The sequence below is a fragment of the Vipera berus genome (assembly GCF_964194415.1).
Source record: "Vipera berus genome assembly, chromosome: 12".
Classification (NCBI taxonomy): Eukaryota; Metazoa; Chordata; class Lepidosauria; order Squamata; family Viperidae; genus Vipera; species Vipera berus.
In genome coordinates, this window is record NC_138215.1 from 5,050,926 (window position 1) to 5,074,115 (window position 23,190).

Below are 23,190 nucleotides of genomic sequence, written 5' to 3' on the forward strand. Positions count from 1 at the left end.
AGCTGGAGAGCCAAAACACTGACCTCGGCTTCTGCATCGCCAGCTATTATGTCTCTCTGGAGATCCTGTCACTGGAGCTGAGGTCTGCCTTCCGAAGGGCCTTGAAGACCCAATGGAGGTGGCTGGAGGTGGCTGATTGAGTGCGAAACAAATGTCCACCCCCGTACGATTGATTTTCACCTTTTGTTGTGAATCTCCATTTTAATGCTTTCAATGTTTTTTATACTTATGCGTTTATACTACTGTAACCCGACTCAAGAGTCCCTCGGAAGAATGAGATGGGCAGCATGTTTAACACAGATAGTCCTCGACTTACAACAGTTCATTCAGTGACTGTTCAAAATTACAACAGCACTGAAAAAGTGATTTATGACTGCTTTTCACACTTATGACCATTGTTCGATCCCAGTGATGGCGAACCTTTGACACCGAGTGCCCAAAAAAAACACCCCACCCCCTCTGCCCCCGCTCCGCCCTCCCACGCCCCGCCCCGCTCGCCCACTGCAGATCCCCCAGGCAGCCCTGCAGCACCATGGCGGCCACGCCCTCCACTCGTGCCCCACGCACGACGGGGCGTGAGGGCGGAATCTTGTCCCCGCCACCCGGCTGCCAAGTCCTTGGCTGCGCTGCTCTGCGCGGGCTGAGCCCGGGGGCAACTCTCCTCTGGGGGGACTACTGGTGAGGGGGGGCCACGGGTGAGGCAGGGCTGGGGAGGCAGCGCACGTGCCCACAGAGAGGGTTCTGCGTGACACCTCTGGCATGCGTGCCACTGGTTCGCCGCCACTGTTCTATCCCGATCGTCACGTCATACACTTGGCAACCGGTTTGTATTTTTGACGATCACAAGTGTCCCGGGGTCATGTGATCCCCTTCTGCGACCTTCTGTCCAGCAAAGTCAACGGGGAAGGCAGATTCACTTAATACCTGTGTTACTAACTTAATAACTGCAGAGATTCACTTCACAATTGTGGCAAGAAAATTCATAATGGCAAAATTGTGGCAAAAGGTCTCCTCCTTGGGCCGGGCGTTACCCGCCTAGATGATCTTCAAGATCCCTTCCAACCCTATGATTTTATGTTTCTATTCCACGGCCTTTGTGTGTTTTATCCTTCTCCACACCCTTCCTAACCAACCTGTCAGTGCCAGAATATTTTTACAGTGCTTTGTTTGCATAGGAAGATATAACAACCGTTTCCCTTTGTTGAACAAGGAACCAGCTGACTTCACCTCTTGTGTTTTTCTCTCCCTTTTCTTCAGAGTGGGGTGTGGTGCCTTTACGCAATATAAGCTAGAAACTGTCGCGCTACGGTGGGTTCGGACAAGGCAAACTTGTAAGGAGAAGGAGAAACAAGTTTACATCGATGCTAAAAGTTACTCAAAGTCATTAAGCGCAAAATTGTTTGAACTGTACAATTAAAACTAGGTGTCGTATTGAGAGGCAATTGCAAAATACATTCAATTATTTTAGATTATAAAAAAAAAGGTTTCAGTCATAGAGCTTAATGGCTAATATCAAGGTCCCCACTGCATTCCGGAGTACCTTAGGGAACACCTGCTGCCGGCATCAACTTCCCTCCGCCCTGTGCGTTCCCACAGAGAGGGCCTCCTCAGGGTGCCACCGGTCAGAGAATGCCGATTGGTGGCCCCCAGGGGGAGATCCTTCTCTGTGGGCGCCCCGGAGCTGTGGAATCAGCTACCGGTAGAGCTCCGGATGGCGCCCGATCTTCGCTCCTTTCGCCGCGATCTAAAAACATTCTTATTCGTACAAGCCGGCCTGGCCTGATGGGGGTTTGGTGGGGTTTTTATTGTTGTTTTATTGGGGTTTTTAATATTGTATTGACTGTTTTAGTGGGCATATATTTAATCCTTTTTAAATTTTTGTAATTTCGTATTTTTATTCTTGCCCTGTTCACCGCCCTGAGTCCTTCGGGAGAAGGGCGGTATATAAATATTACTAAATAAATAAATAAATAAATTGCTATTTATTATTTATAACTGCTAAAGAGAGAAAAGAAATCCGAAACAAAAAGAAAAAAGGGGAAAAAAAGGAACTAGATCAGGGGTGTCAAAACGTGTCGCGACGTAGCCTGACTTTTTCGCCATTGCCGGCAATGGGGTGGGCGCGGTTTCGCTACGATGCACCGGTAGTTTGACACCCCTGAACTAGATGGAAAAATAGGTAAAGTTTTTTTTTTAAACTTCCTTCTTTTTATTCAACTAAGTTGCAGTACCTGTAAACTTCTAGAAACCATACTGGTCTTGTGAACGTTTCTTTTTTCGAGGGAGTTGTGGAGGAAATTGAGGAGGGGAGAAGGCAAAAGCGAAAACCCTTTGCTTCTGGCCGGCCGATTGGCTTAGAATGAGGTGTTGTTGAAAACAAAACAGGCAGTCCTCGACCGACGATAGCTGAGCCCAACGTTTCTGTTGCTAAGCAAGACAGTCGTTAAGGGAGTCTTGGGCCATTTTGCGGCCTCTCTTGCCACAGTTGCGAAGCAAATCGCTGCAGCTGTTAAGTTAGTAACAGGGTTGTTAGGTGAATTCGACTTCCCCATTGACCTTGCTTGTCAGGAGGCGGCAAAAGGGGATCACGTGACACCGCAACCGTCATACATACATGCCAGTTGCTAAGCCTCTGAATTTTGATCACACAACTGTGGGGAGGCAGCAACGGTCATAAGAGTGGAAAGCAGTCACATGTCACCTTTTTCAGTGCTGTTACAACGTCAAAAGGTCACTAACGAAACAGCTGTAAGTCAATGATTTCCTGTAAAGCCCTTATAAAGGTAAAGGTAAAGGTTCCCCCGCACATGCGTGCTAGTCGTTTCCGACTCTAGGGGCCGGTGCTCATCTCCGTTTCAAAGCCGAAGAGCCAGCGCTTGTCCGAGGACATCTCCGTGGTCATGTGGCTGGCATGACTAGACGCCAAAGATGCACGGAACGCTGTTACCTTCCCACCGGAGTGGTCCCTATTTTTCTACTTGCATTTTTACATGCTTTCGAACTGCTAGGTTGGCAGAAGCTGGGACGAGTAACAGGCGCTCACTCTGTTACGCGGCACTCGGGATTCGACCCGCCAAACTGCTTACCTTCTGATCGACAAGCTCAGCGTCCTAACCCACTGAGCCACCGCGTCCCTTGTAAAGCCCTTATAGCTCACACTTTAAAAAAAAAAAAGCTTCTTTCATCAGAAGGGCAAGAATGTTTTTTTAAAATTACGGGGGGAGGGAGGGGGAGGAGTTAACATCAAGCTGGCTTAAAGGTAACCTTTTTCCCTTTACAACTTCTTGTTTTTTCTCTTCCTGAGTGATTAGCAAAGCATCCTGTGCACAGAACGGAAAGAATTTTTGCAATCCCCAGAAAACAGCATTTTGGTGCAAGAGGCTGAATGGGGAATTGGCGGGGGGGGGGGGGGGGGGGGGGAGAATGCCTTTTCTTTAACATAAAATCCAATTGCCAGCGTTTTCCTCCTTCTCTCCTCCCTGCCATCAAAAATCTTCTCTTGACTGCAAGGGGCATAAATCAAGCCTTTTTTAATCATGATTAGTGCAAAGGATCCAATGTCACATTCCAGAGTGAAATAAACCCGAGTCTGAAACTCAGATTTATTTGCATGAGGTCACAACACGTAGCTCCATAGTTTAATTGCTCTTGCCCTTCGGTGTGGGGGAAGGAGGGGGAAAGTGCAGATCCTTGTTTAATTTTTTAAAAAGCCTAGCTACTGTTTAGCTGATGTGCACTCCCATTGATGGGATTGATAGGTCACTAAAAATGTAATTCTAGTTGACAAATATGCAAAGAACAGCAGTTGCAGGCACCAGCAATTTCTCCAGCAGATACCCGGACAGACTATCAGGAAAGTTAGGAGAAGATAAGAGGAGGGGGAGTGAAGGATGGGCTGAAATATTGGAGAAGCTGCCGCAAAGAGGAGGGGTCAGCCTATTTTCCAAAGCACCAGAAGTGAAGAGCGGAAACAATGGATGGAAACTAATCAAGGAGGGAAGCAATCTAGAACTAAGCAGAAATTTCCTGACACCGAGAACAATTAACCTGTGGAACGGCTTGCCTCCAGAAGTTATGGGTGCTCCAACACTGGAAGCTTTTAAGAAAAAACTGGACAACCGTTTCTCTGCAATGGTATAGAGTTGGACTAGTCACAGAGATAGGCAACCTTGGCTCTTTTATGACTCATGGACTTCAACTCCCAGAATTCCTGAGCCAGCTATGCTGGCTCAGGAATTCTGGGAGTTGAAGTTCATGAGTCATAAAAGAGTCAGGGTTGCCTAGTCTTGGACTAGAAGGTCCACCAAGGTCCAACTGTGTTCTGTTTTTAACCAAAGTAAGCTGGGAAGAAGGAGATGAATCAAGGCACAAAGCTGCTAAATACAGAGCAAGACCACTGATTACTTCGACAGGGAATCCTCATCTATATGACCGGTCATTTAATGACAATTTGAAGTTACAACTTCTCCCCGCAAAGCTACTTATATTTCAGTTCCAGAGTTATGACAGCTGGACCCCTCCACGGAGTCACATGATTGCATTTGGGGCCCTTGGCCATCAGCTCACTTGTACACTGCCCGGTCATAAGACTGTGATGGATGTTTTTTTACCAGTTTCCTGCATTTCTGGCAAAACAAAAACAAAAAAACCACCCAGCATGGACTCACTTAAGTATCATGGTGTTTGCTTAACGACTGCCATGTTTCACTTAACAGCTGCTGCACAAAAGGTCACAGAATCAGATCGGATCACATGGGTGCCTCAATTTATGACCATCGTGACTTAAGTTTTACTAATTACTACGGGCATAGTTGTTTAATCACTTTTTAATTTTTGTATCCTGTTTTTTATTATGTATTGCCCTGTTCACCACCCTGAGTCCTTCGGGAGAAGGGCGGTATACAAATTAAATTAAATTAAATTAAATTAAATTAAATTAAATTAAATTAAATTAAATTAAATTAAATTAAATTAAATTAAATTAAAATCAGATTTGGTCCTGTGGGTGCCTCGACTTACGACCATCGTGATGTACGGATACTCCAGGCTCCATTATGGTGATAAGCGGAGGACTAAGCTGCACAAGCAGTTCTATTTTTGAGCCCTGTAAAACCGTTTTCGGTCATGAATGACACAAAGTAAACACAAGCATGACTGCGAGGTTCACCTTCACAACGGAGCACTGACCTCTTCCCAGCCTGGTAAAGAAAAAGACAACAAACGACTTCTACAACGAATAAACAAGGAAACGGTAGAAGGAAATGGGTTTTTCCCCCCAGCTAAACAGGATTCAGAGAGAAGCAGGGATGGAAAATCGGTAACTAAGCAGAGATTTAGAAATAAGAGCACTGAGACGCCTTGAGTGCGTCTAAGAATAACGTGCAAAAAAACAAAACAAGCATACAAAAAGATTTTGTTTTGTTTTTTTTGTCGTCGGGCTGAACCACGAAGTGAGTGAAAGACCTCAGTCAGATCTTAATGTCAGCCAACGCAAAGCGAATTAAGTTTCAGCCCTGATGTCAGAATCCATTTATATCATATTCATAAATGTATGTTTAAAACATTATTCCATGGATTCTGCCATCTCCCGAAGAGAAGAGAATGGATGTGTATTGAACCGGTATTAGGCATTTCAAAGGAAAGGAGAAGCCTTTTGAACTGGGGAAACAAAAGGGGGGGCTAGCATCTGGCTTCTGTCACGGAAGAGAGCAATAAACATGAACAGTCCTAAGTTCCTTTTTCCCACGAGAGGGATGATACGAGAGAAAGGATGGGGGACTGACCAAATGGGGCTAAGGGGGGGTTAAACCGGGAACTCTATATAAGGGTTAGTTCGTGGAATAATATTAAGTCCTGTCTCATTGCCTACAACCAAGCATGTCATAGTAAAGATTCTTTTTGGAATAGACTTGACTCCAAGAATTTTGTCTTCCTAAGACGTGGTTTGGGGTGGGTCCTGACACCTGAGTTTATAAGAGGCTTCACAGGAAAGTTGAAAAGGGATGATATAACCAACCACTATGGCGACTGATTTTTCTAAAGTTTCGGCTTGCTTGTGGAGTACTAATGTTTAAGGTGGAATAATAAATGGAGCAAACACTCCGCAAAAGAGAAAAATAAAATATTTTAGATACGATAAGGTTTATGTAGTGAAATAAAGGAAATTTGGGTTACCCGAAACTTAAATATTATGGATATTAAAGGTTAAATTGGAATACTGTAATTAAAAATTGAAAATTAGCTAAAACTTAAAAACAGGATATGGACATGGATAAGCAAAAAATATATTGATAAATGTTTTAACTGAGCCTGTTATAATTAGAGATTTACTAGCTTAAATATGATATGGCAAATGTTAAGGGAAATGGAGAAGGAACTTTTGATGATGTAACCTGAAATATGTACTAAAGATTTTGTTGTTGAACTACTGACTACCCAATCACCACGCTGCTTTCCAAATACTTAAATGTAAAACTAGAAAACCAATACAATTTGTTATAAAAAGAAGGAGAAAAATAATCATATTTCTTTTAAAAAAGATATAATTTGCCTAGATTTCTTTTCTTCCTAAAAAATGGACACAATTTATAAAAACATAGGGAAAGAATTTATTTCAGCAGGAAGAATGAAGAAAATTGCATACTAATTAATATTAACTGAAATTAATTGTATATTAATTTCCAACTAAAACCGGAACTTGTACTGACTGACGGGTGCAGTAGATTCGTTGGTGATGGACATTAATTTGCATGGCTCTAAAAGTTTTGGTACTGGGAATTTATGCCCCCAATGAGGATAAGGTAAAGGTAAAGGTTCCCCCACACATGCGTGCTAGTCGTTTCCGACTCTAGGGGCCGGTGCTCATCTCCGTTTCAAAGCCAAACAGCCAGCGCTTATCCGAGGACGTCTCTGTGGTCACGTGGCCGGCACGACTAGACGCCAAAGGCGCACGGAACGCTGTTACCTTCCCACCGTAGTGGTCCCTATTTTTCTACTTGCATTTTTACGTGCTTTCGAACTGCTAGGTTGGCAGAAGCTGGGATGAGTAACAGGCGCTCACTCTGTTACGCGGCACTCGGGATTTGACCCGCCAAACTGCCGACCTTCTGATCGACAAGCTCAGCATCCTAACCCACTGAGCCACCGCGTCCCTCCGAGGATAAAGTACTTTTCTATAAATGATTTATGGGGAGATTAGTAGGTTTTTCTTGAGAAAATTGGTGTTTGGAGGGGGGTTAGGGATGATCTCCCCACAACTCTCAGGGAGAAGGGCGGTATACAAATATTATTAAATTAAATTAAATTAAACTAGACAGAGCTTTGGAGAGAAAAATAACGTTAAAAATCACTCAAGATAAATTACCATTCAATTTAGGGCTATTTGATATATGGAGACAGAAAAATAGCTTGAATTGCGTGCAAGTACACACATTTTTAAGAAAGACTTAGATCTTTTTTTAAGAATAGATATGATTGGATTTCAAAGAACTTGGCTTCTGAGGTTTCTAATGTAGAGATATTACAAAAACCCTTTTTCAGATCATAATCCTGTGAGGCTGGTTTATAAAAGGAAAACTAGTTCTCTCACATAGTGACTAAATGAAATGTCACAGAAAGAAATAATAGTGGAGGACTGTAAAGAGAAATTAAAAGTATTTCTTTGAATAAAAATTTAGATAAAAGGCATTGATTTAAGAATGGTTGGGAACATGTGTGAAGTTTTTATTAGACCCGTTCAAATGGTCAAAGGCCTTCTCTGCATCTAAGAAAATCAATGTAGCTTGTTTATTCATTATGATGTTGCTCCAAATATTCCAAAAAAAGGCCAACACATTTCAAATGGTGACTTTTAGCTGTCTTTCAGGTACAAATCTGTATTGATCCTCATGAATAAATTTTTTGAAATAGTATTTTCAGTTTATCAATTAGAATCCTTGTGAAGAACTTGTAATTATTAGCAATAGCAATAAGACTTATATAGTCCTTCAAAATGACCTTGGAAATGTGAACAGCAAGGTTTTCTCATGTTTGGTGGATGAATTTTTTAAAAAACACAAAAATTCAAATACGTACACTAATGCAGAGGATTTTAAAGATTAATACACAATTGAAATCAGTGGCTTTTCCCAGGGGACTGACAAACAGCTGGGGGGGGGGAGTCACGGGACGATAACTGCAGGGAAATTGAAGATGGAAAGATTCGGCATTATCGGCAATGGAGGAGGAATGGTTGGTGAACATGACGGAACTTCCTGAGGCCAAATTGATGTGTGTGTTTTTTTCCTCTCTAGAGAAAAGGCAATATTTGCATTCATTGTTGACTGGAAATCCCTTACAAGCTGTGTACAGAGTTTTGGGCTCTTTAAAACAATATAATTAAAAAAATTAATTATAAGGCTCCTTCCCATGGGAAAATGCCGTTGTTTTGAATTCTTTAAAGGAAAACAGAACATGATGGGAGAGAACCAGAAGGATCTAAAGATTACGGTTAAAGGAAAAGAACATTTAAACTGACTTCATCATAGAAAATGGAGCAAAATACTTCAACATTAGATAATATTTGTAAATCGTGGACCCAGAAGCTAATTTTAAGAGGGTCTGCCTTTATAGATAAGACTGTCTTTAAAAGATGTTACCTGGACCAGCTAATGTCTTAATAATTAGAAGAGATACACTAATAAAAAAACCTGGATAATTCTCCTACTGGATTTACAAAACAAGCTGTTAAAACTCGGAAGAATTTATGAGGACAAAGAAAAAAATGAAAGGAATTCTAGAATATTATTGAAAGGGATTAAAGAGCAAGAAAGGGATTAAAGAGCAAGATTGTTAAAAAGAAGACCTATAAAGTTAATTTGATCAAGGTTAAAACAAAAGTCCCATTAATGGACTTTTGCTGACCCAGACTTTAAGGATTTGTTTATATATGAGAGATGAGAAAAAGATCATTTGTTGGATCTTAAAAGGAGGTGATAAGCCACTGAGATTATTTATACTTTTTATGATGAAGGGGAAGTCATTTCTTTCTATATTTCTTTCCTTTGCTATAACATTTTCTTCTGCTTTTCTATTTTCCTTCCTGGTTTTTTTTTCTTTCCAGCAATTTCCTTAATTTTTCTAATTCTTTTTCTTTTGTATCTTTTTTTAATTGTAATGCTTAATAAAATTACCACACAATGTCCCATCCCTGCCCGATGCTGGGCTTGAATGGAGTTGTTGTTTTTTTTGTGTCTGTCATCTATGTTATCTCCAGCTTTGAAGCCAGACAAGCAGCATCAGTAACAATTAAAGCAATCTGCAATACGTAAATGTCCCTCTCCCAGCGAGAACATCCCAGGGACTCACTGACATGTGTGTGTGTGTGTGTGTGTGTGTGTGTGTGCCAAAACACTGACCTGCAAAGGCTCGGGCCTCGTCTGTTGGAACCGCTCGCAGGTGACGCAGGTCACTTTTATTGCCCACCAACATTATGACAATATTGCTGTCCGCGTGGTCCCTCAGCTCCTTCAGCCACCGCTCCACGTTTTCGTAGGTGAGATGCTTGGCGATGTCGTATACCAGTAAGGCCCCCACAGCGCCACGGTAATAACTGGAGGCACAAAGCACACACAACAAGGTTTATTTGCCACTCACATTTCCCGGTCCACCCGCTCGTTGACAAATCTGGGTAGCTTACAAGGATGGAAACAAATGCTATATTGGTAGTCCTCGGCTTTCAGCCGCAATTGAGCGCCAATTTTTTGTTGCTAAGTGAGGCAGTTGTTAAGTGAGTTTTCCCCCATTTTACGACATTTCGTGCCATAGTTAAATGAATCACTACCATTCTTAAGTCAGTAACACGGTTGTTAAGTGAATCTGACTTCTGCTGATCAGAAGAAGGTTGCAAAAGGGGATCACATGATTCCGGGACATGGCGACCGTCGTAAATACGAACCAGTTGCCAAGCGTCTGAATTTTAATCATGTGACCAGGGGGATGCTGCAACGGTCATGAGTGTGAAAAACAGTCATAAGTCGTTTTTTTTCAGTGCCATTGTAACTTTGAATGGTCATTAAATGAACTGTTGTAAGTCAAGGACTACCTGATGACCTTTTTTGCCAAGGTTAAGCAAACCACTGCAGTTGTTAAGTGAATCACATGGTCGTTAAGCGAATCTGGCTTTCCTCACTGACTGCTTGTGGGAAGCCAGCTGGGAAGGTTGCAAATGGTGATCGTGTGACCCTGCAAGTCTGCAAGCGTTGCCAGTACAGGATCTTGCCAAGCACCCAAACTTTCATGACATGGTCCTGGAGATGCTGAACTGGTCATAAGTGCAAAGATACATCTTCAGTCACTTGTTTCAGTGCCATTGTAACTTCAAACCGTCATTAAACAAATGGTTCTAAGTCAAGGAGTACCTGTATATTAAAGTGAGGGGACGGAAAAAACGTCTCAGCCTATGCACCTTCCACAGCAGAAATCCAGAGACTACAAATTCAATCAGTCTCAACAGCTAATGCACCAAAAGCTCATTCTTGGACAAACATTTGATTCTGATTTGCCTATGACTGGATTCAGACATTACACTAAAGACGGGGTTGTAAGTCAGGTAAGTGGTCTCAGAGTATAGCCTTTTTTAAAAAAAGAAATTAAGACGGTTGGGGAAAATGTATATCTAAAGTCTTATAGATGCAACACTTAAGAGAGCCAGCCTCGTGCAGTGATCATGGTGAGGAACTACAAACTAGGAGACGGGGAGTTCTAGTACTCCCTTAGACCGGAAAGCTGGCCAGGTGAACTTTGGGCTAGATCTTCCCTCTCTCTCAAACCAACCCACATCACAGGGTAGTTGTTGTATGGCAGGGGTCTTCAAACTTAGCCCTTTCATGACTTGTGGACTTCAACTCCCAGAATTCCTCAGCCAGTGTGCCTGGCTGAGGAATACTGGGAGTTGAAGTCCACAAGTCATAAAAGGGCCACGTTTGAAGACCCCTGGCGTAGTTGTATGGAACAAAGGTGGGACATATATTGAACAACAACAACAACAAAATCTCCTGTGTCTCTTCCTCTGAAGCAATCCTTGGACCCACTCAAGAGGGTGTTCATACGTGAGAAAAAAATCCAAGGGCCTTTTCAAATCCATGAGAAGCTGAAGAGCATACAGCCATCATCTATTTTAACCATGATCTGCTAAATTACACTACACTGGACTTATACCAATCAAACCACGCTGCATCTTAGTGTAATGTACAAACTTAATAGGTGTGATGCAACCGATCCTCAGCAAATTAGAACTCACTAACTAATACAGAATTTAATATCTGAGAGCCTCGAGCTAATTCTCTCATTAGGTGCTTTGGTTAACAAACCTAATAACAAGGAGTCCGGACTTCAAAAGACATTAATTGTATCACATCATTACTAATTTATTTACAAATAAGAGAATCTTAACAAGAGCATTTAACAAGGGTCCAGGAGCAGAGCGTTTCACAACAAGGAAAGGGAAACCTATCTTGTGTAAGTTAGTTTTCAAGTTAAGGGTGAAAAAGTTTTTCAGAGACAAAAGAAAGCAAAGAGAACCAGGAGGAAGAATGAAATTTCATTTCATTGACATTTAAATTTACCTGGCATTTAAACCAGCGTTCCCCAACTTTTCCAGCTTGGCGGTAGCAGTGGAGGGAGAGTGGATCCGGTTTCGCATGTGTGTGCAGCTTTCACAAATGTAACTTCACGCGCGCGTACACTCACCCCACCACTACTGAGGCCCAGTTTCAAACGGGCTGCAGCCCGGGCACCGGGTCATGGACAAAGGGTTGGGGAGCCCTGATTTAAACCACCTTAATTATAGCTAGGGACGTGGTGGCTCAGTGGGTTAGGACGCTGAGCTTGTCGATCAGAAGGTCGGCAGTTTGGCGGGTCGAATCCCGAGTGCCGCGTAGCAGAGTGAGCGCCTGTTACTCGTCCCAGCTTCTGCCAACCTAGCAGTTCGAAAGCACGTAAAAATGCAAGTGGAAAAATAGGGACCACTACGGTGGGAAGGTAACAGCGTTCCGTGCGCCTTTGGCGTCTAGTCATACCGACCACAGAGACGTCCTCGGACAAGCGCTGGCTCTTCGGCTTTGAAACAGAGATGAGCACCGGCCGCTAGAGTCGGAAACGACTAGCACACGTGTGCAGGGGAACCTTTACCTTTTTAATTATAGCTAATGGGACTGTTCCCAGCACATCATTCTCTCCCTCCGCCATGTAGGATTGTACCATTTTCCTATTCCAGGAAGCTGGATAGAAAACAGGGCGGGGACATAATAAATAAGACAGACACATTTGAATGCTCGGTCTGGGCAGGAAGAGAAGGGAAGGGACCACTTACGCAGATGTGATGGCTCGGTATCGCTCTTGCCCAGCCGTGTCCCAGATCTGAGCTTTGATGGTCTTGCCGTCGACTTGAATGCTCCTGGTGGCAAACTCTACACCGATGGTGCTTTTGCTCTCCAGGTTGAATTCATTGCGGGTGAAGCGAGATAGGAGGTTGCTTTTCCCAACTCCGGAGTCGCCAATGAGAACCACTGGAAGATGATTGGAGAAAGAACTTAGGGGGGGAAAAAAAGGGAGCGGGGAACCTTGCTATTCTATCTGTCTGGCGAGAATCCTGGGGGTGCAAAATAACAGAAAGGTACGTCAATTCCCACAATGGGTGGAAAAAGTGATGAACAAGAGACGGCAAAATAATAGTTTTAATGAAAGGAATATATATATATATATATATATATATATATATATATATATATATATATATATATATATATATATATATATATATATATATATATATATATATATATATATATATATATATATATATATATATATATATATATATATATATATATATATATATATATATATATATATATATATATATATATATATATATATATATATATATATATATTGGAAATTGCTTCTGGCCTTAATGCTCAAAACAGGGGGGGGGGGAATATTGAAACTTTGACTTGAGGTTTCGATTACTAAATTCTGTTGTTATGGAAATGGCTAGCACTTACTAGTGATGCCCTCGCTGTGATGTCCCGTTGCCTGGAGGCGGTTCGGGTCTGGATGGGGAGGAACAGACTTCAACTCAACCCTGACAAGACTGAGTGGCTGTACATTCCGGCATCCCGGGACATTCAAAATGTTCCATCTCTATCTATGGGGGGTGAGCTCTTACCCCCCGTGGATAGGGCTCGCAACTTGGGAGTCCTCCTAGATTCACGGCTTACCCTGGAAGATCATATAGTAGCCGTGACTAGGGGGGCTTTCGCCCAGGTCCGCCTGGTGCGCCAGTTGCGGCCCTATCTGGACCGGGATGCCCTGTGTACGGTCACTCATGCGCTCGTGACCTCTCGCCTTGACTACTGTAATGCTCTCTACATGGGGCTTCCCTTGAAGACCACTCGGAGGCTCCAACTGGTACAGAATGCGGCCGCGAGAGTTGTCTTGGGAGTTTCCCGGTACTCCCATGTTACACCTTTGCTCCGCGAGCTGCATTGGTTACCAGTTGTCTTCCGGGTGAGGTTCAAGGTTTTGGTTATGATCTTTAAGTCCTTACATGGCATGGGTCCGGGTTACCTCGGGGACCACCTGCTGCCGGCATCAACTCCCCTCCGCCCTGTGCGTTCCCACAGAGAGGGCCTCCTCAGGGTGCCTCCAGTCAGGGAATGCCGACTGGTGGCCCCCAGGGGGAGAGCCTTCTCTGTGGGCGCTCCGGCATTATGGAACCAACTGCCGGTGGAGCTCCGGACGGCATCAGATCTCCGAACTTTCCGTCGTGGCCTGAAGACCCACCTATTTGAATTAGCTGGTCTGGCCTGACGGGGGATTATGGGTTTTAAATTGTCGTTTTAGAATTGTATTACTGTTTTAACTGGGCATTGGTTTAATCTTTTTTAATTTTTGTATTGTCTTTTTTATATATGCCCTGTGAACCGCCCTGAGTCCCTACCAAGGAGAAGGGCGGTATACAAATTAAATAAAACTTAAAACTTAAACTTAAATATGTAAAACAAAAAAGTTGAAGTAACTGTATTTAATATTCTACCGCACTGAAAAAAGTTGGGGGGGAAAGGTCACCTTTTTCCCCTTCCCTTGCAGCCCTTTCCCCTTTCTTTCTTTCTTTCCTCTATTCCCTCACCATCTTTGCTTCTATTTGTACTTTAGATTATAAATTTCACTTTAAAAAAAAAAAAGAGAGAGAGGGTCAGTAGGAAGGTCAAATGAAACATCTTCAGAAAGGAAACGAGTGGGCCCCTCCCCATTCCTGATTAAAACTGCCTTTCTGCCCCCTCCACCCTGGCAACAGAAGTTAAAAAGCCCTGGAGGGAGACCCCAGCAGCGGAATATAGTGGTTTTCGGGGGGGGGGGTTGTCCCTCCCCCCCCATGCAAAGAGGGAGCCAAACTGCCGGGATGCAAGATTTGGTGTTCCAAATCTCACAGCCTCATCTATATCACAGGAGATGCTCTTTAATTGTTTAGGGCAGGTCTAGGCAACCTTGGCTCTTTTATTTTTTTTATTAAAGAGTTTTACAGAAACAAGATTTTACAATATATCCCCAAATCCCCCCCACCCCAAACCACCCCACTTCCCCCCCCCCCCACTTCCCAGAGCTAAATACAGGATTATAGTTATAATAATCATATTCTAAATAAGAATTATCCATAATATACAATTAACCAAATTCATAATTTGCTTTAACTCCCCTTTAACATAGATACATACAAAGTACTAACACTAAGATAACAATATCCCTCTAAAATCTACTCATAAGCTAAATGGAACTTTTTAGTCCCATATTTATTCTGAATATAATCTATCCATCTCCTCCAAACTGAAATATATCTTTCCTGTGAATGATCTTTCAAATAAGCAGAAATCTTAGACATTTCTGCAAGATTCGAAACTTTAAACACCCATTCTTCTATAGTAGCCAAACTATCCTTCTTCCAATATTATCCCACCAGTAACCGTGCTGTTGTTATCATATTCAACATCAAATTAGTTTCTTTAACATCACAATCTACAACAATACCCAATAAAAACAATTGCGGAGAAAACTTTATCTTCCTCTTAAAAATCTTTTGAATGTTCCACCAAATTTTAATCCAAAAAGCTTTTATATTTCTACAGCTCCACCACATATGAAAATAGGTGGCTTCTAAACTACATCTCCAACATTTAGACTGCAAGTTAGGATACATATTAGACAACTTCTTGGGATCCAAATGCCATCTATAAAACATTTTATAAAAATTTTCTCTTAAATTCTGAGCCTGAGTAAATTTAACATTTCTGACCCAAATTATCTCCCAAGTATCCAGCGCAATTGGTTCCTGAATATTTTGTGCCCACTTTATCATACAATCTTTAACTAATTCCATTAACCTTGGCTCTTTTATGACTCGTGGACTTCAACTCCTATGAGCTATGCTGGCTCAGGAATTCTGGGAGTTGAAGTCCACACGTCTTAAAGTTGCCAAGGTTGAGGACCCCTGCTCTATGGTATAGACCAGAGGTAGGGAACCTTGGCTCTTTTATGATTCGTGCACTTCCAATACCCAGAATTCCTGGCTGAGGAATTCTGAGAGTTGAAGTCCACGAGTCATCAAAGAGCCAAGGTTGCCTACCCCTGGTTTAGGGAAAATACCACATCTTGCAGGCTACTTGGCCAAGCCAAATGCCAGCCTCAGGGATTGGGGGTGGAGGGTCCCCCAAGATGCTGTGCTCATCTATTGCATTTCACCCAGGTGGAGTTTCAGCTTGAGGGCTGCTGCCGCTGCCGAACCTGGTGCTGAATACCTCCTCTCTATGGTCCAAATGGCAATTACCATGAGAGGCTGGCACCAATCGTATCTTTGATCGTGATAAAATCTGGTGCCAGGCCTCCATCAGAGAAGTTCAAACTACTTCTGCGTTACCTGTGAAGCAGCTATATCAGTGCTATTGCTGATATCTTCACATTAACCCTATATGCGGCCTAGTCACTTTCAGAGTTGGGAGACGAGGAGGCTGCGTCTCCAAAATCTTGTGGCAAGGAAGGCCGCTTTGATGGCTTGTGAGACGCCAAACTCAGCTCCTGTCTGTTGATTTGGGGACAGGAAACGCGAGGGGCAGATCAGCTCATGAGGACTTTCTGAGGGAGTATCTCTGCTGCTGGACATCTACACGAAGCTGGATGAAGTGCCATCAACGTGGTGATGCTAATCAAGTGTCCACGGCTAACCGCCAGTCCAGATGGAGATGCCATTAAGCCCGATCTCCATAGCTAGAGGCTGCTAATGAAATGAAGGAAGTTGAACCCCCGGGAGTGCCAGCTCCAATGTTATCACCAAAGGGGTATACCGTTGGTCCCCAAACGGCAGGGCTACAACTTGGGAACCCACCAAGTTTCATGACAGCTGCTGATGGGCTGGTGGAAGAGTCCGGGCAAGAGAGTTTGATGTGTCAGTAACAGGTAGTCCTTGACCTACAACCCTTCATTTAGTGACCTTTCCAAGTTACAATGGGAATGAAGAAAGTCAACTCAGTGACCGTTTTTTCATAACCATTACAGCAGCCCCACGGTCACATGATCAAAGTTGACACGCTTGGCGACTGACTCACGTTTATGACAGTCGCAGGGTCCCAGGATCCCCTTTTGCGACCTTCTGACAAGCAGAGTCAATGGGGAAGCCAGATTCACTTAACAACCATGTTACTAAGCGAACAACTGCAGTAATTCACTTAACAACTGTAGCAAGGAAGCTTGTAAAATGGGGCAAGCTCACTTAACAACTGTCTCATTAGCCACAGAAATTTTGGGCTCCGTTATGGTTGTTGGTCGAGAAATATCTATATACCCTTCTGGTGTGTGAGGCCTCAGAGACAGTAGCTCACAACCCTCGATCATCACTTGTTCTGCCAATGCCTTTCACGGGACTCCCTTTAAAGACTTTACGTAACTTTTGAGTAATAGAGATAAGAATTTAGGATGATTGGGGTAAGAGTGAGAAATAACAGACTGCCTACAAGAGCAAACCAAATGTTTCTTCAAGGAGTAGATCTGTTTGCCACCTTAAATTACTTATAAAGTAGTAAGTAAGTTCAGAAATGTGTAACGCTGGCAGAGGAGGAGGAAGGCTGGGCTTTCAAAGTTGATTGCGGCTGTGTACCTATGGCAGGGGTAGGCAACCTTGGCTCTTTTATGACTTGTGGACTTCAACTCCCAGAATCCCTGAGCCAGCTGTGCTGAGGAGAAAGGGAGAGGTCCACAAGTCATGAAGGGGCCACAGTTCCCCATGCTGGCTGAGGAATTCTGGGAGTTGAAGTCCACAAGTCATGAAGAGCTATGCTGGCTGAGGAATTCTGGGAGCCGAAGTCCACAAGTCATGAAGAGCTGTGCTGGCTGAGGAATTCTGGGAGTTGAAGTCCACGAGTCATAAAAGAGCCAAGCTTGCCTACCCAGGACTTATGGGATAGGCAGGGCATAGTTACAGGAGTTCCAAAATAATAAATCACAACACAACAAGCTCTTCCTGATAAAGCAAGTCTCTCACACATAAAAAGTTATCCATCATTATAAGCAGCCCCAGCAGGAAAGGAGCTTTTAAAAAGAAAAAAGACCAAAGGTTATGAACATTCCCAGACGCAAAGCCAAAGCTGCACCCAATTCAAATGTCAGCTTAATTAGTTTTTGTGGTTTCTGCTGAAAGCAATAAATGGGGGGGGGGAGGGAGCCAGGGTACTCCTCAGCACCGGGGGTCCTCCGAATGGCTGAAAATTCCCATCACCCTTCCAGGCGGCAGGGCAGACAAATAGCTGGGCTCAGCAGCTCACAAGGACAGAAGCGCAAAGGAGGAAATCCATCATTACCTCATAGTGTAATCGGCTGACTCATATTTACCGATCAAAACAGCTAAAACCACTGCGGACAGGCTGAGGTTCTGCAAACACTTGGCAGATAAAGGGTTGGGTAGGAGATGTAATAGTCCTCTGCAGGCCAAAAGTTATTTTTCAGGGGCAGAAAAAAAACCTGAACATTTTAAGCGTCTGCAACAAAGGCATCTGGGAAAAACCGTACACAAGGTAGTCCTCGACTTAAAACCATTTGTTTAGTGAGCATTCAAAGTTACAGCACCGGAAAAAGTGACTCGTGACCGTGTTTTTTTTTCATACTTAAGACCACAGCAGCATCCCCACTCACAACGCTTGGCAACTGACTCGTATTTATGACGGTTGCAGGGTCCCTTTTGATCACCTTTTCTGACGAGCAAAGTCAGCGGGGAAGCCAGATTCACTTTACAACCACGTTACTTACTATCTTAACAACTGCAGCGATTCGCTTAACAACTGTGGCACAGAAGGTCGTAAAATGGGGCAAAGCTCACTTAACAACTGTCTTGCTTTAGGAAGAGAAATTTTGGACTCAGTTGTGGTCGTAGGTTGAGGACTACTTTAACTTGAGTTGATGAGAAGAACGGCAGGTTGGCTTTGCCCATCACTACCACTTTCCAAGATCTGAATGCGCCTGAGATTCTCCAAAGCAAGCTCTTAGAGAAGGTGAGGTTGTGACTGGAAGGCCAGAAGAGGAAGCAGAACTGTCTATATCAGGGGTAGGCAACCTTGGCTCTTTTATGACTTGTGGACTTCAACTCCCAGAATTCCTGAGTCAGCAGGGCTGGTTCAGGAATTCTGGGTATTGAAGTCCACAAGTCATAAAAGAGCCAAGGTTCCCTACCTCTTGTCTATACCATAGAGCAGGGGTCCTCAACCTTGGCAACTTTAAGACCTGTGGACTTCAACTCCCAGAATTCCTCAGCCAGCAAACGTGTCAGAACACAACTCCCATCAGCCTGGGCCAAGGATGACAGAAGCCAAGATCAGCTAAGGGTAAAAGCAGCAAAAAGGTGCCTCCAAAGCCCTTCTGTAAAATAGTCACCTCTCTGACAATTATTATTGTTGTTGTTGTTATTATTATTAATCTTATTTATTTATATCCTGCCTTTATTGTTTTTACAAGTAACTCAAAGCAGTGAATATATCCTGCACATCATTCTCCTATTTACCCCACAACAACAATCCTGTGAGGTGGGCTGGGCCGAGAGGGAGGGGCTGGCTTTCGTACCTACGGCGGGAGTAGAACTCACCGTCCCCTGGAGATTGGCCCAAAGTCACCCAGCCAGCTTTTATGCCTAAGGCAGGACTAGAAGTCAGGGTCTCCAGTTTTCTAACCTGGTGCCTTAACCACTAGATTCGCCTCTGGAAAGGATCTGGATGGATTCGAGGGATTACAGGGAAAAGCAGGATTCATCCCCTCGCCCATGGAGTCCAGCTCTGTGCGTTAAAAAGCCAACTATGCCACGAAACTCAACTTGGACCATGAAATCCCAGGAGGTCAAATTCACAATCTAAAAGGACATCTAATCTACAGGGACCATTCAATTACTCCTTATATAAGAATAAAAATAGGCAGCCCGCTTTCCATTCTCTGCAAAAAAAATCAGTGTTCAGTAAAATCAGATGAATGACCCCCCCCCACCCCACTCCCCCCATCAGTCTCAAATAAGAAATCAAGCTCACAAAGACGATCTTGATCCTTCTAATTAAGATTTGGCTAAATACTTTTTGACAAACCTTGCCAAGAAAACTGCAGGTACCTGTCTAGAAAGTCTCTTGAGAACTGAGCATAACTGAATGAAGGAAGCAGCTTGTAATTTCAAAAGAGTTTATAATTTCAAAGATGGGGGGGAAAAAACTAACACAAACTCAACAGATATGAAAAAGAATGAAAAGGAAAAACCGAAAGTGCAGAAAATAAAAAGACAGAAAAAGAAGAAAAGATAAGAATACAATAAAAAAAAGAAAAGAAAGATATAACAAAGTAACTTCTCCCTCCATCAAAGCATGTGCAAATAATTTCAGAAACTCATCATTTTCTCCGCCAATATAATAAATCATATCTGGTTCCCATGCATTCAGGTCAGGTCAGCAAAAGTCCAGAAATAACATAATTTATATTTTAAAGGTAAAGGTAAAGGTTCCCCCGCACACGCGTGCTAGTCGTTTCCGACTCTAGCGGCCGGTGCTCATCTCCGTTTCAAAGCCGAAGAGCCAGCGCTTGTCCGAGGACGTCTCCGTGGTCATGTGGCCGGCATGACTAGACGCCAAAGGCGCACGGAACGCTGTTACCTTCCCACCGTAGTGGTCCCTATTTTTCTACTTCCATTTTTACGTGCTTTCGAACTGCTAGGTTGGCAGAAGCTGGGACGAGTAACAGGCGCTCACTCTGCTACACGGCACTCGGGATTCGACCCGCCAAACTGCCGACCTTCTGATCGACAAGCTCAGCGTCGTAACCCACTGAGCCACCGCGTCCCTTATTTATATTTTACACTTCATCAAATAAGCCAACTTTATATTCCTTCCCTTTGGTTTTAACCATGTTAATCTTTAGTCTATTTAAATTATCTCTCAGAAGTTGACTTCTTTTCATGGTCTCTTTGTCCCTTCTCAGAAAATCCTTCAAAACGTCAACAAGTCTCTTGCAAATCCAAAATAAGAAAAGTATCCAAGTCACTCTTCTGGTTTCTTATTTGTATATCCCTTATAATTACTAAGACATCAATTTGTATATCCAGTGTAACATCTTTTTCCTTACCCTTCTTGTAACCTGTCATTTTTAAATCCATATTCAAATCAGCCTCAGTCTGAATCTTCTCCAGTAAAACTTGTTTCTCTTCTATAATCCCTTTTAAAACCAGTCTGTCAATGATGATAGTACGTACACAATCATAGGATTAACTTGAGTTTATTGTTCAGAAACACCCTATGGTTCATCCAAAATTAAAAGTATTTTGCTCCATTTCGTGTTACTGAGGCAAATGTATGTATGGTTAATTATAAACCTCTGTTTATTTCTGGTTCCCTGTAGTGTCCAACCTTCTAAGTCCCATCTTATCATGTTTTTCCCCCCTAAATAACAGCACGTGAAGGTATAATAATTGATTTCAAAATTATTTGAAATCCCTCTGGACCCTTAACCCTTATACAACTTTCTAAAATATTCTAATCTTCTTTTTGCTGATTGTTCCTCTTATTGTTTTTGAAGTCCTTCATCTTGCACTTAAAACTTCTTTCTTCAAGGATTGAAGGGGACTTGCTCAATGAACGTTGCAAAACATATCGATCCAAAAGTTCTCAATAAATGAAAAGCAATTAAAAGGCAATTCAAAAAAAGGCGAGGCTCAGCTGAGCTTTCTCTCCATACAGACTACATTGTGACTGTAAGATTAGATGGAATCCTTTGACTCCAAGCTACTCATGAGCTGACTGCAAAAAGCTCGGTTCCTGCAGGACACTCATCAGGAGCGCATGTGGGCAACCTCATTGTCTCCTTTTTCTGAAGAGATTGCCAATCTCTGCTGCTCCTTTGAGGATGTCTGGCTCATCCTCTCATCATCTGAAGCGCCTCCCAAAAATCTTTGTTGTTGTTAGCTGCAAAGTTGTGTCCGACCCATCGCGGCCCCATGGACAATGTTCCTCCAGGCCTTCCTGTCCTCTACCATCTTCTGGAGCCCATTTAAGATCACGCCTACTGCTTCAGTGACTCCATCCAGCCACCTCATTCTCTGTCGTCCCCTTCTTCCCTTGCCCTCCGCCTTTCCCGGCATGAGGCTCTTCTCCAATGAGTCCTTCCTTCTCATTAGGTGGCCAAAGTATTTGAGTTTCAACTTCAGGATCTGACCTTCTAAAGAGCAGTTGATCTCCTCTAGGACCAACCGGTTTGATCGCCTTGCAGTCCAAGGGACTCGCAGGAGTCTTCTCCAGTACCAGAGTTCAAAGGCCTCAATTCTTTGGCGCTCAGCCTTTTTTATGGTCCAGCTTTCACTGCCATACATTGCAACTGGAAAGACCATAGCCTTGACTATACACACTTTTGTTGGCAGGGTGATATCTCTGCTTTTTAGTGTGCTGTCTAGATTTGCCATGTGTTTCCTCTGCTTCTTACCCCTTCTCTATCAGGACAAACGCCTTGCACCAGCCCTTCAGAAAGGGGAAGACTTGGGCTTAAGACTAAACGGGTGGGACTTTGGATGTTCGCTTCTACCTTCTCTCAAGGCTCCACACTTCCAGAAGAGGCCTCAGACAGATCAAGCAGCATGTCTCGAAAGGAAACTAAAGCAATGGGCTTCTCAGCCCCAGATATATTATTTTCTTTACACAATAACCTATTGCACAAATAAAACTAGCAACATTGGGGAGTGATGATTTGTACAGTTTGACTGAGGGACAGGTGATCAAGGAGTTTGGACTGCAACCTTTGGATTGGGGTAACTCCTAAAGCAACAAGAAGTCAAAACAATCTGGAAATCAAATATTCCCAACTTAACCGGGAAAATCTAGCCTAAAAGGATAGCATGGCTGTAATATGTTCTTTAAAATGCTACTAGTCTATTCAGATCAAAGCTAATTAAACTGTTCTGAAATAAATGTTTCCTGGTAAGGGGGAGAAACACACAAGACCTAAATGTCTGCAAACTATTTTTCTTAAGTGGCTGTACAGGGGAGCCTACTTAGCAAGGTAAATGTTGTGTCCACAATACTTTGGGACAGAAAATGCAACCGTAAGCTCAGACCAGAAGGGATTTGTAGCACAGTGGAAAAAAGGACTAGGGGTGACATGATAGTGGGGTTCCAATATTTGAGGGGCTGCCACAAAGAAGAGGGAGTCAGCCTATTGTCCAAAGCACCAGAGGGAAGTGCGAGAAACAATGGTTGGAAACTGACCAAAGAGAGAAGCAACCTGGAATTAAAGAGAAACTCCCTAACAGTGAGGACAATTAACCTGTGGAACAGCTTGCCTTTACAAATCGTGGGCGCTCCATCACTGGAGGCTTTTAAGGAGAGACTAGACAGTCATTTGTAGGCAACCCTGGCTCTTTTATGACTCGTGGACTTCAACTCCCACAATTCCTGAGCCAGCTGGCTCAGGAATTCTGGGAGTTGAAGTCCACGAGTCATAAAAGAGCCAAGGTTGGCTACCCCTGGTCTAGGTGGGTCTCCTGCTTGAGCAGAGGGATTGACCAGAAGACCTCCAAGGTGCCTTCCTACCCTATTATTCTATGTTCTAAGTCAGATGTGATTAAATGTGCAGGCATTGGGGTGGGAAACTGGATGG

The 23,190-nt window shown here is 43.3% G+C and overlaps 1 protein-coding gene across 1 annotated transcript in view; it reads right to left on the reverse strand.

Annotated features, from left to right (window-relative positions):
• The window catches only part of RAB11A (RAB11A, member RAS oncogene family), a 42,133-nt gene that overhangs the window by 9,909 nt on the left and 9,034 nt on the right, over positions 1–23,190 (reverse strand). Inside the window, exons 2-3 of the mRNA XM_081337664.1 lie at positions 12,350–12,545; positions 9,396–9,589 (exon numbers count right to left, since the gene is read on the reverse strand). Coding sequence (XP_081193790.1) covers positions 9,396–9,589; positions 12,350–12,545 — 390 coding nt within the window. The remainder of the gene's footprint in view (positions 1–9,395; positions 9,590–12,349; positions 12,546–23,190) is intronic.